We start from the raw sequence: 19,031 nt of genomic DNA on the forward strand, positions 1-19,031 counted from the left end.
TGTCATCCACCTAAATGCAAATTTGGTGGATAGCTCGCCATCCAAAATATGATGGCGGATAGGCTCCTTACGAGAGGTTGGCCTAGGGGTGAAAGTGGCGTGGATAATTCTCCGAACCGATCCGATCCGAATTCGAATTTTGAGGATATGGAGAAGAACTTTTAACATCCGTGCGGATACGGATAATCCGAATCCGATATCTGCGGATACGGGGTAGGATATGGAATAGGTAAAATCCGACGGATATGGATTATCCGCAAATTTTATGCGGATTATCCGATGTTTAAAATAGGATATCCGAAGGTTTCTCTTCCAAGACTAAATAATTTAGGATTTTAAAAAGTTTGTTAGTTGAGGTCTTTTATTTTATGATGTGGTTGTTTAATGTTCTAATTTTTAAATTAAGAAATTTGCTAGATGCTATTATTTATTGGCTAATAACTTATTATTTTTTGGTGAAGATATCATGTTAAGTGTTAATTATTAGTGTGAGAGTAGCAATATGGAATGCAATGCAAGATTATTATCTATTGCCTATTTTTGTTCTATACTAAATAAATTCTTCACAAGCATATAATTCTCTATGTATGCACATGTTACTCGACTATTGAAATCCGTCTCCGATCCGTTTCCGCTCCATATCCGTACCAGTTCCGACTACCGAAAAAAACCGTATCCACATCCACATCCACATCCGTGTATTATCCGCTCCGCACCGAATCCGACAAAGAAAAGCGGATTAGGATATGGAAAAGGCATTATCCGCACCGATCCGATCCGTTTTCATCCCTAGGTTGGCCTAGCGGTGTTGTTTGCCCCCTCTGTTGTAGAGAGCAACAAACTGTCCTCCACCCACTTGCTCATTGCAAATACTCCATGCTTATTTGGGAGGAACTAATTGCACGGTCTCTGATGCTGTCGTCCATACCGACTCATGACATGTCCGTGTTTAGTCTCTGAAAATGGGCAGTCAAACAGATGCAGAACTTAGGCAGTTTGTGCGGCTCTGAACCAAACTACAACCGGTTCACCTGGCAACAAAGCCGGACACCATAAACGGGAGTATGGATTAAGCTTTCTGTAAAAGCCAACTTTTACCTCTGTCAAAAAAAAAATCAGATATGGATGGCAAAAACAGAACCGAAGCGTCGTTTCTTTTCCTGGTTATTCCTCTGTCATGCATTTTTCTTTTTCAGAAATGCTACCAATTCTGTCATGCATGTTCAACAACCAGAATCGCCGTAACGTTGCATGTCATGGCCAATTGCTCTTGTCTTTGCTTGTTCCACTGTATATGGTTTGGGACCTGATAGCACAAAACTTGCAATGCCAATGATGCGGCAAGCAGCGACGTCCAGGTCCAGCAACTAACTAGAAACCAAGAGGTCGTGGTCTCTTATGCTAACCTCCACTGTTGGTACTGAACTACTGATGGCACTGCCAGGTGCCACCACCATTGTTGGCTAACTGCATTTGCATTTTCACACTGTAAGCACCACAAGGCCTTGGACCACCATGAAAACATACAAACTCTCTTCTTTAACGAAAGGGCAGCGCACATAACATTATTTTTTTAAAAAAAAACTCTGGTTGCTTTGAGTACCCTTCAAATTTCCTCATCTGTCATAGCCGTCGAGAAGCTAGCATCAGAGTCCCTGTCCAGCTTCTGCACCTCCATCACTCGCTCTACCCATTCTCAGAAAGGACAACAAACGATTTACACTGAACAGGGTCACTGTCAGGCGTATATATAGCCATTTCCCACCATCAGAGTCAGCCCTTTTTCAGTCAACAACCTTTTCGTGATCCTGCTTGCAGTCTGAGAAATATCTATCTCCCTCGAAGAGACGAAGACCCAGTATATCCTCATTTCAGAAAAAGGGTAAAGAAAGCCAATTCCCAAATGAATATAAATGTAAATGTAAATGTAAACGTAAATGTAAATGGTGCAATAATGCAGCCATGCAAATAATTAGGATGAAACCCAGTTTTAAGAGGGTTAAGTAAAGAGTTGGAAGCGTCAAAGGTTGAGGCTTTGAGCCGAAAGGAGTTACGTAAATAAGAAGGGGGGAAAAGACTGTTAGTTTCACCATGAAATAAAGCGGCCGGAAAACCTATTTTTCTAAAGAAAAAAAGGAACAGAGAAAAAGGCCGAAAGAATAGCGCTACTAATACATTCTGAGTATGACAGTGAAAATGACGTTATAAGATTTTTATTTTTTAAGAAAAATAATTATTCACAGCTAGGAAAGGAAGACGGTCTGTGGAAGGGAAAGCCCTGTGGGAACTGAATCCTGAAAATGGCCAAAAACTGATGTTGATGCTGTTTTCCGTCCTTTCTTTTTCTCCTTTATTAGGTAACCCCCAGGGTTATCTGTTTGTATTTTTAAGTGTTCGTTCAAAGAAAAAAAGATGGCCATAAACTTCGAAATTGCAAACCATGCTTTATACTTTGTTGAAATTCTACAACATTTTGGGGGGAAGCTAGTGGCCTAAGATGAATCAAATATTCATAACAGATATTCATAGGACTCATCACACATGTCCGTGTTCCGGCTCCACCGCCAGCGGCTGCCTGCGAGAGATGGCCGCCGGCCAGCCGCCACGACGGAAGGGCGGACGCGGCACGCCGGCGGGCGGGCTACGGGCCAGTGATGGGCTCCGCTGAGGAAGGCCCAGTAATGGGCCTCGGGCCGCAACCAACACGTGGGGATGGTAAATTACGAGCCCAAACAGCCCAATGAACCAAACACACAGCACCTGAACCGTGCTTAAGCTTCAAGTTTATTTATGTGTTTAGTCCCACCGTGACAGTTTTGAGCCACCTGAGCTAGAGGGAGGGTATAAAATGAGACCTGTGGCCTTGTTTCAACTCATACCTTTCTCGGCCTTTTGGCTAAGATCAAGTGTAGTATCTGTTCTTATCAGTTTAATATCTGATATGTGGACCATGTGTCCACTTTGATATTAAATTTATTTTTTGTGGGGTAGGGCTCACCATAGTGGCTTGCCACTAGAGCCCTTGAGTATCGCTCATGCGTTGCACTATTGCTTGAGCTGGCACACCCCAACCAAATCGGAATAAAAGTTTTGTGCCTGGGCAAGGAAACCTAAGCCTCCGTTTGGATGGGCTTTTTGTGCTTTGTTCATGAGACAAAAGTGTGTTGGGCCTATGACAAGGAAGCCACCAATGCTACATCTTGGATAGGATTCAGAGATCACGTGCATTGCTAAAATGTTGAAACCTCACTAATCATAATTTGGTATTCTAAAAAAAAACTAATCATAATTTGGCACTTTGTGAGGTTTCAGTCATAATTTAATGACATTGTGCAACTATGCCGTGATTTTCCAAAACAGATATTCAGGATTCTTTTCCAAGCTTGGCATGCATTGACTTAGGCTTGAAAATTGTACCATACGTATACATTGGAAAAAGTAGTCAACTTCATCTTTATAGAACACAATCAGGCCGTGTTTAGTTTGTGAAGAGAAAAGTTTCGCAACACTATAGTACTTTCGTTTGTTTATGGTAATTATTGTCCAACCATAGACTAATTAGGCTAAAAAGATTCGTCTCGTAAATTCTGAATAAACTGTGCAATTAGTTTTTATTTCGTCTTATATTTAATACTCCATGCATGCGTTTAAAGATTCGATGTGACGAGAAATCTTGAAAAATTTTGAGTTTTGAGATGGAAGTAAATAAGGCCTCAAAAGAAATTCTAGTCGTGCTGCTGTGCTGCACTGTACCTGATATACGGCGTTCGCAAAATGAAAAGTTTTCGATCACTGTAACATTTTCGTTTGTTTGTGGCAAATATTATCTAATCATGGACTAACTAGGGTCAAAATATTCATCTCGTGATTTACAGACAAACTGTGTAATTAGTTTTTATTTTCGTCTATATTTAATATTTTATACATGTGCCGCAAGATTCGATGTGACGGAGAATCTTGAAATTTTTTTGGTTTTTGAACAAGGCCTACGTTTTCATGATGGGACCTGCATGAATGCTAGTTGCTACAGCAGAAAGGAGAGTAATGGGATACAGGCTGGTAATGGGCTCTGCTGAAGAAGGCCCATTAATGGGCTTTAGGCCACGATCGACATGTGGGGGGTAATTACAAGCCCAAACGATCCAATAAACCAAACACATAGCAGCTAAGCCATGCTTAAGCTTCTGTTTAGTCCCACCTGGGCAGCTTTGAGTGTGCAGAGCCTGTGGAAAGGTATAAAATGAGAGCTACTTCCTCTTCACAACTCATACCTTTCTCGGCCTTTTGGCTAAGATCAAGTGTAGTATCTGTTCTTATCAGTTTAATATCTGATATGTGGACCATGTGTCCACCTTGATATTAAATTTATTTTTCATGGGGGATGGCTCACCATAGTGGCTTGCCATTAGAGCCCTCGAGTGTCACTCTGGCGTTGCACTATTGCCTGAGCTGGTACACCCCAACCAAATCGCAAATAAAATTTTGTTGAGTTTGTGCCTAGATTGGAAAAGGAAAAATCAATGCTACTTTTGGATGGGCTTTGTGTCTTTGAGTATTTGTTGGGCCGTGCTTTGTGCCTGAGTCCTAGTCAGATCACAACAAAATATTTGTTGGGCCTTTGACATGATATAAAAGTGTTGAAACATCACTAGTCTGCACATTTTGTAGAGCACTGACTGAATTGTTTGCTGCTTATGTGCCAGCCTGCCAGGGCAATGTCCAACAATGAACCTCTTTAAGCTACTGTTAAAGATAGTATTCTCCTTTTTTTTTTGTCTTTTGAGGATTAACGGGGAAGGCATACCTTTCAGTTATGTGCCAGGGGTCCACCTGAATTCTGAATTCATTGAAAGGACTTCTTGAAAGCCAAGATCTTTGAGCAATTCAATCCAGAGAGAGAGAAGCCAAGATTCTCTTAACTGCATTGCACCTTGCCCTGACAGCATGACGTTCTTCTAGTAGGGATTAAATTAGCTGTATTTGGTGTCCACAGCATCTGCTCAAAGCGCTTTGTGAGGTAGTAGCCATTTAGCAACTAAATAATTTTTCCAAGTTCGGCATGCATTTTCTTATATAGACTTTAAAATGGTACTTTATTTACAGCTCTGAGTACCACAAGGGCGAAGAGTTTTTATGGCGAAAATTATTATCACAAAAGTATGTTATTTCGCCACAAACTAACCTTTGTGGTGACCTTTTAAATCGTTACTAGTCGACGGTGTGTCTGTTGGATGGTTTTACAGCCAGTCAGGCATATATAGGGAACAATTAAACACGAGCTCGTATGTAATGTAAGAGCTGAGCAGGCGTAGCGTGCAAGCATCGGAGCCCATCTCTAGAACGACAACTCATGCATGACTTTGCTTCATTTTTTTTAGATTGGCTATCTGCAGCAGAGTGGAGGTAATATGTATCGATGGTGGAGGCAAGCTACTACTACACAAATTAGAAACCTTTAAACAAAGGCAACGTATCTAGTGCAAACTCATCTCCTGTGCAAACTGTGCAAACTCTAATCTGGACCACAGGATGTTAATCCAAGAGGCGCAGAGAGATTGGGTAATTTTGCACTTAACCGCCCGCTCGTAATCACACTTTTACAAATCCTCCTTTCACCTCTCTCATGCGGCCCTTGGATCAACATCCTGCGGTCCAGATTAGAGTTTGCACAGTTTGCACGAGAGATGAGTTTGCACTAGATCCGTTGCCTTAAACAAAAGCCTTGTTTACGGAAAAAAAATAGGTGTTATAACAAAAATGACGGTACACATTTGAAGTATTAAATATAGACTAATCCAAAAAAAAATTATATAGCTTGTCTAAAAACTATGAGACAAATTTATTAAGCCTAAGTAATTTGTCATTAACATATGTTGGTAACTGTAATAATTATGGCTAATTATGAAGTAATTAGGCTTAAAAATTTGTCTTACGATTTATAATCAAACTGTATAATTAGTTTTTTATCTATATTTTAATGCTCCATGCATATATTGAAAGATTTGATGAGATGAGTGAAAATTTTTTGGATGGAAATCAAAGTGCATTTGGATGCCATCGTATCTAGCCCTGATGCCCAGCACAGAACGGAGAGTTAGTTTCCACTATTAATATAGAAATCATTCTCTATTATCTGAGCATGTATATACATATATGCAGTTTCCAGGATTAAGCTAGCTGAGCTCACTGCAATGTTTTTGTCAAGACTGTGTTACATGATTGAACGGTCAAGTATATACCAAAGTATGATAATTCTGTTTGTTGCTGAGGAACATGGTCATTGTAGTAACGCATTGCCTTAGCATAGTAGCATATGATTTTCCTAATATAGGATTAGCGTGTTTGATGGGTGGCTTGTCTGTCATGGATCTTATCCGCTTGATGACAAAGATCGATATTATGAAGCCGCTCCCTTGCAGGTAAAAGGGCTAGGGCCTAGTGGCTCAACCAAACACACCCTAAAATGAAATGGTTTATAGAACCGTGTGTTAGTGTTTACAAATATAAAGATTTTCTTAATAGACGTAAGCACATTGGGAACATTGTCTTTCTCCCTTCGTACCCATCTTTCTCCTCCCTCTTGGTGCCCAAGCCACCGACGACCTTCTCGCTTAGCCCCCGCGGGGCCATACCGCTCTTCCCCAATCCCAATCGGAGAGTTCATCGGTGATTCCTCTCCCATTAGCTCCACCCAACCAAACCTCTCGCGCCGCCTCCTTCTAAACCCGTCGACTATGTATTTCCTATAAATAAAACCCTAATCGCCATTGTCATCGCTGCCACTGCTGCCGTCTCCTCTGTCACCGCCCCCGCTGCTGGTCATCCCTCCCATCCCACCCTCTTCAGGCCTCGTTTAGTTCACCCCAAAAATCATTTTTTTTTTAAGATTTCCTATCACATCGAATCTTACGGCATATGTATGGAGCATTAAATATAATTAAAAGCAAAAAGTAATTATACAGTGTAAATCGTGAGATGAATCTTTTGAGCATAGTTAGTTCATAATTGGACAATATTTGCCACAAACAAATGAAAATGATACAGTGTTCGAAAACTTTTTATTTTGCCAAGGCCTTGTTTAGATGCGAAAATATTTTAGATTTCGCTACTGTAGCACTTTCGTTTGTTTATGACAAATATTGTTCAATCATAGACTAATTAGGGTCAAAAGATTCGTTTCGTGATTTACAGGCAAACTGTGTAATTAATTTTTATTTTTGTCTATATTTAATGTTTCATGCATATACTAAGATTCGATGTGATGAAGAATTTTAAAAAAATTTTGGTTTTGAATGTGAACGAGGACCAAGCCTCGTTGTCCCGTCCATCGCGCGCCCCTTCCCCTTCGGATTTCAGCAGTGTCCTTGCACACCAAATAAGAATTTGGCAAATATATATGACGTGCACCCCACCCCTCCCAACTAAAAAATGTTTCCAATTTTTATTCCTGTTATTATTATATTATACTTTGCGTTAGTTGGATTAGATCCCAGATCGGAGTACTCCTACGACGTCCGTTTCACCACCAAACCCACTATTAAAATTTAAACAAAAAAAAAGATGAATGAATTGGAGCCCAAACAAAAACAAATAGTAGTAGCCAACAAACGGCCACATGTAACACACCCTTAAGAAAAGAAGAAAATTAGGTGGGCACATGTATGGAACCAAAATAAAAAGATCTATCTCATCTTTTGTTGAGTAGTGAGAAAGGAAGCAAGTGAGAAAGAGAAATTAGTAGGTGGGTGGGCAGTCGAGGCTGCAGTCCCAAATCGTCAAAGCCTCAAGCTGCTGTTGCCTTTGCCTACCCTCCTCCACCTCCATCACCAAACAATCCTCGATCCATCTAGTAAGCTCCAACACCACCATCAAAATTAATCCCACCAGCTTCTTCCTTTTTCCTGCCCACATACAAATGCTGCTTGGGCATTAGCGATCCTCCTCCGTCCGTCTACCTCCCCTTCCCCTTCCTCTGGGTCTGGGTGCTCCTCCCCCAGCTCCAGTCCTCCGGTGCTGAGCTGTGCTGCCGCAGGCCGCCGCAGCGCAGGGCCTGCCCCGCCATGACGTCCACGGCGTACTCGCGGTCGTCCAAGCTGCCGGGCGGGGGGCCCGAGCGGCGGCTGCCCCCGCGCCTGATGCGGAGCCTCACGTCCAAGATCGAGCCCAAGAAGCTGGGCGTGGGGCTCGTCGCCGGCTGCTGCCTCGCGCTCCTCACCTACGTCTCCCTCGCCAAGCTCTTCGCAATCTACTCCCCCGTCTTCGGTGCGTGCAGCTTCGATTCGATTCCTCTGTTCCCCCCTCCCCTCCTCCTCCTCCTACCGAATCTAACCGGAGCTGCCTTCCTCCTCTCTTCTCAGCTAGCACGGCCAACACGTCTGCGCTGATGCAGAACGCGCCGCCGACCTCGTCCAAGCCGTCCGTGCCGGAGACCGAGACCATCCCGCCGCAAGAGACGTTCGGCGGCGCCGGCGCCGATCCGCGTGAGGCGGTGACGGGCTCCGAGGAGCCCGGCTTGCCTGAAGCTGCCGTCACGAGGAAGGACATGGCGGGATCCGACGAGCCCGGCTTGCCCACCAGGAAGGACGACGGCGACAATGCGGCGGCCGCCGAGCCCACCAAACCAGGTATTTGATTGAAAAAAAATCAACTTTTTCTTTCTCGCACAACTTCAAATGGAAGGAAAAGAAAGCAGAGCCAGCCAACAAACTACTCCTAGAAATTAAGTTCTGTACTTGACCAAAATCTTGTTGGCGAAACAAAATTTGGGCGTTGGAAATTAATACCAGATTTTGGTACGAGTAGATGGAGACGTAGATCTAACGCCTTCTTGTTCATTTACTAGCTGCTGCAGCTGCTGCTGAGGATAAGAAAGAAGGGGACGACGGCAATGGCGGCCAAGGAGGCGGCAAGATGACGTGCGACGAGAACGGCGTGGACGAAGGGTTCCCGTACGCGCGTCCGACCGTGTGCGAGCTTTCCGGCGACGTCCGCGTGAGCCCGAAGCAGAAGACGGTGTACCTGGTGAACCCATCCGGCGCCGGCGGGTTCGACGAGAGCGGCGAGAAGCGGCTCCGCCCGTACGCGCGCAAGGACGACTTTTTAATGCCCGGCGTGACTGAGGTGACGGTGAAGTCGGTGCCCTCCGCCGCGGTGGCGCCCAAGTGCACGAAGCACCACACCGTGCCGGCGGTGCTGTTCTCGATCGCCGGGTACACGGACAACTTCTTCCACGACATGGTGGACGCGATGGTCCCGCTGTTCCTGACGACGTCGCATCTCAAGGGCGAGGTGCAGCTGCTCATCACCAACTACAAGCCGTGGTGGGTGCAGAAGTACACGCCGCTGCTGCGCAAGATGTCGCTCCACGACGTGATCAACTTCGACGCCGAGGACGCCGACGACGTGCACTGCTTCCCGGCGGGCGCGTTCGTGGGGCTGTACCGCGACCGCGACCTGATCCTGTCGCCGCACCCGACCAGGAACCCGCGCAACCTGACCATGGTGGACTTCAGCCGGTTCATGCGCGGCGCGCTCGCGCTGCCACGCGACCGGCCGGCCGTCCTGGGCGAGGCGCCCGGCATGCGTCCCCGGATGCTGATCATCTCGCGCGCGGGGACGCGGCGGCTGCTGAACCTGGACGAGGTGGCAAAGGTGGCGGACGAGCTGGGGTTCAACGTGACGATCGCCGAGGCCGGCGCCGACGTGCCTGCGTTCGCGGCGCAGGTGAACGCGGCCGACGTGCTGGTGGGCGTGCACGGTGCCGGGCTGGCCAACGTGGTGTTCCTGCCGACGGAGGCGGTGGTGGTGCAGATCGTGCCGTGGGGCAAGATGGACTGGATGGCCACCAACTTCTACGCGCGGCCGGCGGCCGGGATGGCGCTCCGGTACCTGGAGTACTACGTCGGCGAGGAGGAGACGAGCCTCAAGGACAAGTACCCGCGGGATCACGTCGTGTTCAGGGACCCCATGTCGCTCCACACGCAGGGGTGGCAGGCGCTCGCTCAGACCATCATGAAGCAGGACGTCGCCGTCAACCTCACCAAGTTCCGGCCCGTCCTGCTGCAGGCGCTCGACAAGCTGCAGCAGTGACGGACTGGGGTTCCTTTTCCTGTTCATCTTCATCTTCCTCTTCCTCTTCCTAGGAATGATCGAATGAATTCGCCATTGCCGACCGGCAGGAGAAGCTCAGCTCGTCGGCCATGAGATGGCCGGGATTGAGGAGGCTAGCTGCTGCTGCTGGCCTGCTGCTGCTCCTACCAAGTACAGTACTATTGCTAGAAAAAAAGAGGGGAAATCAGGGAGGCTTCAACTTTCAATCAAATTGGTAATTTGATTGGTTCATCGGCCGCCGGTTTGTCTTTTTTTTGGTTTGTAACTGTAGTAGTAACAAGAGAAGAGCTTGGATAGTGCACTACATACACTACACACGAACAGGAATTATGTTCATTCTTTCTTCCTTGATTCACTTGAGTTCACCTCACTTGGCATTATTCTTCTACTGAACATTCAATCTTTTCTTGACATTTCCATGTGATCATGTTTTCTAAGTAATAAGTTAGCCTTTAGCTGCTAGATATCCAAATGGTTTAGCTAAAAGTTCTTCCAGCTAAAATTTATTTGCTCCAACTAAGAGCCCGTTCGCTTCAGCTTGATATCGGTTATATTTAGTTTTTCAGCCAAGTGAATAGACCCTAATAGACAAAAAAAAAATAGACTCAACTAAACTTTAGCTGGGTTCAGCTGGGTTGAAATAGCTAAATTTAGCTAAGGCTTTATTTAGTTACATCTAAAATTAAAAAAAAATTAAGATTCTTCGTCACATAGAATCTTGCGACACATGTGAGATATCTTTTAAGCTTAGTTAATGCAAACGAAAATGTTACAGTAGTCAAAATCAAAAAGTTTTTAGATCTAAACAAGGCCTAAATTCTTCTAGCTAAACTTTAGCTAAGGTGTTTAAATCCTCTAACTAATAAACTTAGCTAGACTTTAGTTGAGTTGAGCTAAATTGAAATAGCTAAACTTAGTTAAACTTTAATTCGTATTTTAGTTATGCTATTTGGATCCTTAGCAGCTAAGGCCTTGTTTATTTCCACCCAAAATTTTTCAAGATTTCCCGTCATATCGAATCTTTAGACGCATGCATGGAGTATTAAATATAGATAAAAATAAAAACTAATTGCACAGTTTGGTCGAAATTTACGAGACGAATCTTTTGAGCCTAATTATTCCATGATTGGATAATAATTTCCACAAACAAACGAAAGTGCTACAGTGCCGCGAAATTTTTTCCCTCATCAAGTAAACACGGCCTAAATTTAGAATTTAGCCGGTAAATACAAACAGGCTTTAAACTCAGCTAAAGTTTAGCTAAGCCTATTAAGGATCTAAACGCTTTAGCTAAAGTTTAGCTGGACAATTTTAACTTCGGGTCTAAATATGTTTGTAATTTGCATCCAATTATATTAAGTTCAGTAGATGAGTTGTTGGGGCATGTGCTACAGCTGTGCATTATTCCATCTGTTCTGCCCGTCGTGGCCTGTGCTGTGCAACGTGCATCTGCATCCGAGCCGAGACTGCTCTGCTCCTTTGACTCCAAAGTCCAGTATCCCAAACAAAAGGGGGGCAAATGGCCATAGTGTACTCCATTTATAGTATAGTAATATCGCATCAGCAAAAGCAATTGGAGCAGCAAAGAGCCTGCAATTTTGTTTTTGTTTTTGTTTTTTGACATCCATCATTATACACAGTATTAAGTACAGGCATCATGTTTACTGGTGCTCGTACATACTCCTCCGACAGACAGTAACCAAAAGGTTGACCACTGTGACAGTAACCAGCCGTGTTTACTTTTGTCCAACTGAAAGTAAGCTGACCATGAGACAGATAGGCACTCACTGAGGGCTTGTTAGGTTAAGTTGGATTGAGCCTAAGAACTGATCAAAGCTATAGGCTTGTTCGGTTAGGGTAAATTGAGGCATGGAATTATTCCGGCTAATGAAAGTTGTTTTGACAATCAAATCAATCCGGCTGGGAATTGTTTTGAGAAATGAGTATGAATTCCTGGAGGAGAAGCAGGAAAGGCAAGCAGCAGCTTCTGGGCAGTACTGTCGGAGTTGGATCCTTCCCGACGGGTCCCATCCCAGGTCCGTCCGGTCAATTGCGCGTTGGTTCGTGCCAATTTTCCAAATGCAATTCTCATCAGATTTCAGGGACGTGTTGCCCAAGCGCGTAAAGCCACTAGCCACTGATGATACACAAACGGGAGAAGCCAAAGGGGACAGGACGCACGGACATGGATTGTGCAAGAAAACAAAGCGGCGTCGGAAAGCAAGCTACAACGGTGGGTGGGTCGCCGTGGAGCTGGCAACTCTTAAATTAAATTAAGACCTCTACTTTTAATTTAAATAAATGTTACTTTCAAGAGCCTCTTTTTTTTTTCTTCTACTCTCGCAGCCTTCAAATTCATTTCAACAGTCGAATTTATCGGTCATTTAACAGTGTTTTTTTTCTCTCAATAAATGAACTAACAGTACGTTATGACTTATTAGTCTAACGAACAACTAAACCAACGACTCTGCTTCCCTGTTGTTTCATTCTTTCCCTTCCTTCATCCACACGCACGCACGCATTCATCTGACGCACACTGTGTACGTTGTGACCCAGCAACAACCTCATGAGATATACCCAACCCAATCCGTCACCTTTGTCATCATCCCTCCCCAAGCACAAAGCTAGCAACAAAGACAAGCATACCTTCCGTCATTCCGTGTGTCAATTGATCATCAAAGACAAGCATTCTTTATTAACTCTAGAGCAAAAAAATTGATGCCTTCCGTTCTTCGTAATGGAAATGGGTAGTTCCCGTGTTGAAAAAAAAAATTGATGCCTCAAAAAGAGATATGTTTAGTTTTTTTTACATAGGGAGTACGTACATGTGTCCAGCTTTGAACTCCATCAACAAGGGGTTCTCCCTTTTGCTTCCTTCGTCATCATCATAGCTTATCACACATCATAAATTTTATTTTGTATTATATATTTAGTAAAATTGTACACAAAATATTCTTAGTCCTTTATTTGGGTCCTCCTCGAAAATCAGAAGTGTTTTTTTTTAACAGAGGAAGTATGTACATGTGGCTACCTTTTCCAAATCCATCAACAACTGGTTCTTCCCTTTTGTTTCCTTCATCATCATCATCATAGCTTATAATTGAACGCTACACTATTTGTGTTGGTGTTTTAATTAAGGTATAATAATAATAATATATATGATGGCGATGTTGCTCCATGTCCACATGTTCCCTGCAGGTATATATGTTCGTTTGCAATACAAACAAATACATGGTCCCTCTTGTCAATTCCATTTCTGTTCATTCCATGGAGAAAGACTGTATGCATGCGGTCCACTCATGAATTATCTTTTTGCCTCAAAAAAATCATGAATTATCTATCTAAAGAAACTGACAGAGAAGGAAAAGAACATTTTAGTGCAAGCGTTTGGAAGCAAAGGTTCTGCTTGTATATGCTTCCTCTGATCCTCTCTATTAGTATTACTGAATGAAGAAAAACAAGGGAGGTGTGCAGGTGAGAGAGAAATGGAGCAAGGGATGGCCGACCTGACAAACCTTTGCACATTCTTGCTCAAGGCATGCAATGCAACCAGAACCAGTGCAGGTGCAGGGCAGGCCGGTCCTGCAAAGCAAACAAGCAACTTCTTTGCTTCCAACTCACGTGCTGTCTCTCTGAGCCCAAGGCAGCATCAAGTGATCAACCTGCTGCCTCTAGCTTGCTGCTGATTTAATTAAAATAGTATCTCACATACTGTACTATGAATTAACTATGTATGCTAATTTCTGGATGGGCCAGTAGCAACAAACTAAAGCTTGTTCGCTCCGGTTTCGCTGTCTGGGAAATCTGAACAGCTCTCAACTTCAACCCCATGAATGAAAAATCAAAAGGCATGCTTGCTTGCTTGCTGGTGTTCAGGTTAGGTGCAACAAAAAGCGACAACGTCGGTTGCTGTTTCTTTGTCGCCAATCCATACCATACATCACACACCCAGTTTGGTAGACCTAAAAATGTTAATGTATATATTTGACCTTGCTCAGCACTGATAGTCGTTGAAAATATAGAGTAGTTCCTCAAACATGCAAACAAGTGATCGCTTGCTGATGACAGGCAGGCTCCTGTTCGTCAAAGGCTAGCTTCAGCGGACCAAACGGCTTTGTCTTTTTTTTTTCATGAGATACACAGAAAATACATTACCGAAAAAACACATTAGTTTGACCATGTACAAAGAACATACAGCGAAACCCACCCTCGAGCTGTGTTCTGTTCAGTCTGAACCCAAAGAGCTTACGCATTCATAGACTGTCAGTGTGATTTTTCAACCTTACGCACTTCTACAGGACATGAACAAAAGTTTAACACCATATCAAATTCTCAATCTGTATCAAACAAGATGTGCGACCAAAATATACACAAGACTCCATGCGTCATGCCATCTTACCAACAAAAGGATACAAAGGCCTTGTTTAGTTCACACTAAAAACCAAAAGTTTTTCAAGATTTTCTGTCACATCGAATCTTGAGACACATGCATGAAACATTAAATATAAACAAAACAGATGCAGTACCTTTGTGCAAATAATGAACAAACCAACGCCACTGTTTTGAACTTACAAGAAAAGAACTGATAAGTAGGGTAAATGGCATCAGTGGATCGTTTTCAGAATCCCCAAATGAATGGGCCAAGGAGGTGAGGATGAAAACCAAGTTTCAGAGGGCAAAGAGCTGAAAGGAGTTTCCTGGAAAAAAGAGCCGAAAGAATAGTGCCACTACATTCTGGATATGCAGTGAAAAATGATGTTATAGGATTTTATTTTAAGAAAATAACACTTCATAAGAAAAGGAGAGTAGGAGACAGTATGTGGAAGGGCAAGACTTGGAACAGCACGTTTCACAGGCAATATAGGGCAAGGAAACATAACTATCAACTATCAAGCCCGGTGGGAACTGAATCCTGAACTGGCTATAAACTTTTTGTACTTGGCAACCATAGTTCTTAGTTTGGGCACTGCTTGACTCTAGGATGATCAGAAATAATAGATTTGAAAATGCTCAGTATGCATGACATAACAGGATCTAAAATTGAAACGAAAGAACAAATATAGGGCACATCATATCCTGGAAATCTGTATGCATGAAGTCCCCTATTTTTTCAATCACGACTGTAGGTCTGTAGCTAGCTAAACTCGCAGAAGAAAAACAGCAATTCAAGCACATAGACATGAGGCAACTATCACCAACAGCAAACAAGTAATTGCTCCCAGAAGCTGCTACAATACACCCATGGTCATAGCAAAGTTGCTAGGGCGCGTGCTGGAATATAAGTAGTATGTAACAAGAAAATGTATTTGCAAAACAAGCCTCCTAAGTCCCAAGTGCAATCTTAATCTCAGAACATGCAAGTTCATAGCTTCAAAGCATCTCGCTAATTCAGCAAACCATGTAGCCATGCAACAGAACAAAACAGATGCAGATACAGATGTAACTAATGGGACCAAAACTTAAACTCTCAAAATAATGAAAAGTACAGAGCGGCTCCTTCATTAGCCTCATGCCAAAACTGAACGTTTAGGGACAGTCATTGGTACAGGCACTAAACAGCCTACGCAGTACAGTAGTATGTTAAAAGTAATTAATGCAAAATTTTGCAACTAAATTCATGACAAGAGGTACACCTTTGCCTATTATTGTGTACATTTCTTCTCACTAAGATGAACAAATCAAGGATTCTCCAAGCAGAAAGTAAATGCACCTGCTTCTTGTTTGATAGGATGGAAATCCCTACTTGACAAATAGCTCAAGAAGCATCTACGAAAAGAAAGAAATCACATCTTTCTTCTAGTCAAAAAGGAAAATAGATGGTTTCGACAAGCTGGCAAAGTTCACTAAGCACCCATGGCAACCTTTTTGCCCCCCCTCTTGGACATTGACTGTGAATTCTCTGCCAAGATCCTAGACAAAATATCTGCTTGCTTTGAGTATCCTTCAGATTTTAAGCTCTCCATCAAAGCATCGCAACCTTTCTGGTCGACAACACCTCCTTTGTTCTTGATCTTGCAAAGCATGGAGTACGCAGGCAATGTCTTTTCTTCAGCATACAGGGCCTCCAGAACTCTGTCATAGGTCGAGAAGCTAACATCGAAGTCCCTGTCCAATGCAAAATCAGCCAGCTTCTGCGCCTCCATCACTCTATCATTGTCACAAAGACCAACCAGCAACTTATCTAGATCAGGCATACAGCCATTTTCCACCATCAGATTGACACGGCCGATTGCCTCCTCCACATGGCCCCTGGTGAAGAGAGCCTCCAGTATCTTGTGTGCCATGTCCATGTTCTCAGTAACCCCCTTCTCAATCATACTCTTCATGACCCTGCTTGCGGTCTGAATCCGACCATCATTGAACAGTGCCTCCATGACAGACTTAAACAGAGCTGGGCTTGGCAAGTGACCATGTTGCATCATGCTGTCCAATGCCGTCTTTGCATCAGCAGGCTCGTTCTTCTTCAGGAAACTATCAACTAGGAGCACATGTGATTCAGGGTCAGTTGGGACCTCACGGCGTGTCATAATGGCAAGAATCTCCTGTGCCGCCTCCGGCACGCCTTCTTTTGCATGTCCACGGATAAGACTGTTGAACGCAGCCTTGTCATCCACACCTTTCTTCATCAGCTGCCTGAAGAACGTCTCAGCCTTGGTGGTGCTGCCATTGCTGCACAGGTGCTCGATCACTGGGTTATAGGCCGATGCTTCGAGCACAGGACTCTTTGGGCTCAGCAAGGTGCCCTTCTCCATAAGCTCATCTAGCACCTCAATGGCCATTTCGGACTTGCCACCAGCGCAAAGGCCTTCCATCAGCACTCCATACTGTCTTGGATCCACCAGCACATGCTTGAACTGCCCACTCTTTCGGTGCACCTCCAGCGCCCCATCCAAGTCCCCAGCCTTGCAAAGTGTTGTCACAAGCCTCAGAAACACTGACTTGTCCTTCGGCGTGAGCCTCCGCTCCGCCATGTCATCCACTGCCTTCCGGGCCTCTGCCGCCCTGCCCTGATCATCACAAAGCCCTGGCATCAACGCAGCAAACGTCTTCTCACTCAGCCTCAAACCCTTCTCGCCCATCTCAGCAAACAACGCCACTGCCTCTTCCACCCTATTGCCTTCCACATACCCCTTGATCATGACATTGTACGAGACTGAGTTCCGCTCGATCCCCTTCCCAGTCATTTCATCAAACACCTTGCGCGCACTCTCCAGATCACCGGTGCGCACCCACGCATTCAGGAGGGCGTTGTAGGTGGTGACATCAGGCGTGACCCCATGACCCTTCATCTCTCCAAACACCCTGACTGCGGTCTCCATCTTCTTGCACAGGCCGAAACCCCAGATGAGCGTGTTGTAGGTGGACACGTCCGGCGCCACCCCGTCCGCGATCATGGCGTTGTAGATCCGCCTGGCCATGGCCTCGCGTCCGCGGCAGAGTATGGCCTTGAGGACGGCGTTGTAGGAGAGCGCCGTGCGGGGGACGCCGAGGTCGGGCATCATCCGGAACAGCTTGACGGCCTCCTGCGGGATGGCGGCCCTGCCGTAGGCGGAGATGAGCGCAGCGAGCGTGGGCTCGTCGGGCGCGACGGAGAATGACGGCATGGTGTCGAGGACGAGGCAGCGCGCGTGGTTGAGCATGCGGCGGGACGCGAGCGCGGGAACCAGGAGCGCGAACGTGTCGCCGTCCGGGCGGAACCCGCCCCGGCGGTACGCGAAGCGGAAGAACTGGAGGGCGAGCTCTGCGCGCCCCGCGGATGCGGCCCCGGAGATGACGCCGTGGACCAGCGGCGCGTCGAGGGTGGGCGAGAGCAGGCGGATCGAGTTCTCCAGCCGCGTCGTCCACGGCCGCCGCCGGATCATGTGCAGGATCGTCTCGTGGAGTGGCTCCTCGCGCCGGGGCGGGTTCGTGGGCGCCGACGGCGAGGGGACCGCCGCCGCCGCCGCCTCATCCGCCGGCTTCTCCGCCGGGACCTGGACGGGCAGGGGTGGGGCCTCGACGGCCGGGGGTGGGACCTCGTGGGTGGACGAGGAAGTGCATAGCGCGCTGGTGGGAGCGCTGGGATTGCGGCAGAGGAGCGGGAGGTGGAGGGTGGAGGCGAGGTGGCGGCGCGCCATGGCTGATGCGGAGGCGGAGAGACGAGGGTTTAGCCGGAGGAGTAGGGGAGTAGGGGAATGGAGAGAGAGGAGCGAGTGCTTCAGATGTGTGATGGGCCGATTTAGATTTTTTTTTGAGCAAGTGATGGGCCGATTTAGATGTTCCTTTTTGGACCAGTACGGACGGGCCTGGTTCGTTTCAGATGGAGCCCATTATTATCAAGCAAAGTGGGAGATTTTGCCTGCCGCAAGCCCACGTAAATCACATTTATAGTAGGAAACAAAACAACATTTTAGGTCTTTCAACTTTCCCGAAAGTCTATTTTTTATCTCTGAATTTTAAAATTGGACAAAATACATCTCTCAACTTTTAAAATCGTGCACATTACATCTTTGACCTAGTTTTAAAAGTGGTTTTGTCCTTTTCTTTTTATTTATTTTGGCTATTTTTTTTTTGAAAAAACATAATAAATCATATAAAAATCATAAAATAGAAAATTCAATTTTATTGAACTTCACATGAGTAGATCTACACATTCAATGTATAATATGGTATGCTTTAGTATAAAATTTTTGCAGCAACTTTATATCTATGTTTTTCTGTAATTAATTAGAATAATAGTAGCTACAGTTTATATGATCCAATTGTGATAAAATTTATATGGTGGGCTAATTATTCTATGATTGAGTTGCAGTAAAAATTTTATACTCATTGAATCATGTATTACTTAGTTATAGATTTATTTAGGTTCATGCTTGTTAAAACTTAAAAAATCAATAACTAAGTTATACATGATCTAATGAGTATTAAAATTTTACCACAAT

At 44.9% G+C, this 19,031-nt stretch overlaps 2 protein-coding genes across 2 annotated transcripts; one reads left to right on the forward strand and one right to left on the reverse strand.

Annotated features, from left to right (window-relative positions):
• Positions 7,709 to 10,521, forward strand: LOC8085184. Its single transcript, XM_002451323.2, has 3 exons — positions 7,709 to 8,262; positions 8,358 to 8,624; positions 8,843 to 10,521. Exons 1-3 carry the CDS (start codon positions 8,061 to 8,063, stop codon positions 10,087 to 10,089), a joined length of 1,716 nt encoding a protein of 571 aa, XP_002451368.1. The 5' UTR covers positions 7,709 to 8,060; the 3' UTR covers positions 10,090 to 10,521.
• LOC8085185 (pentatricopeptide repeat-containing protein At2g37230) lies at positions 15,560 to 18,300 on the reverse strand. Its single transcript, XM_002453105.2, has one exon. It carries the CDS (start codon positions 18,225 to 18,227, stop codon positions 15,954 to 15,956), a length of 2,274 nt encoding a protein of 757 aa, XP_002453150.1. The 5' UTR covers positions 18,228 to 18,300; the 3' UTR covers positions 15,560 to 15,953.

Source organism: Sorghum bicolor, chromosome 4, assembly GCF_000003195.3.
Source record: "Sorghum bicolor cultivar BTx623 chromosome 4, Sorghum_bicolor_NCBIv3, whole genome shotgun sequence".
Classification (NCBI taxonomy): Eukaryota; Viridiplantae; Streptophyta; class Magnoliopsida; order Poales; family Poaceae; genus Sorghum; species Sorghum bicolor.

Bases quoted from the DNA above. Each gene is read 5' to 3' on its own strand.
- LOC8085185 (XM_002453105.2), bottom strand. From the start codon at position 18,227: ATGGCGCGCCGCCACCTCGCCTCCACCCTCCACCTCCCGCTCCTCTGC.
- LOC8085184 (XM_002451323.2), top strand. From the start codon at position 8,061: ATGACGTCCACGGCGTACTCGCGGTCGTCCAAGCTGCCGGGCGGGGGG. The intron at 8,263-8,357 runs GTGCGTGCAGCT...CTCTCTTCTCAG, and splicing joins AATCTACTCCCCCGTCTTCG to CTAGCACGGCCAACACGTCT. The intron at 8,625-8,842 runs GTATTTGATTGA...TTCATTTACTAG, and splicing joins CGCCGAGCCCACCAAACCAG to CTGCTGCAGCTGCTGCTGAG.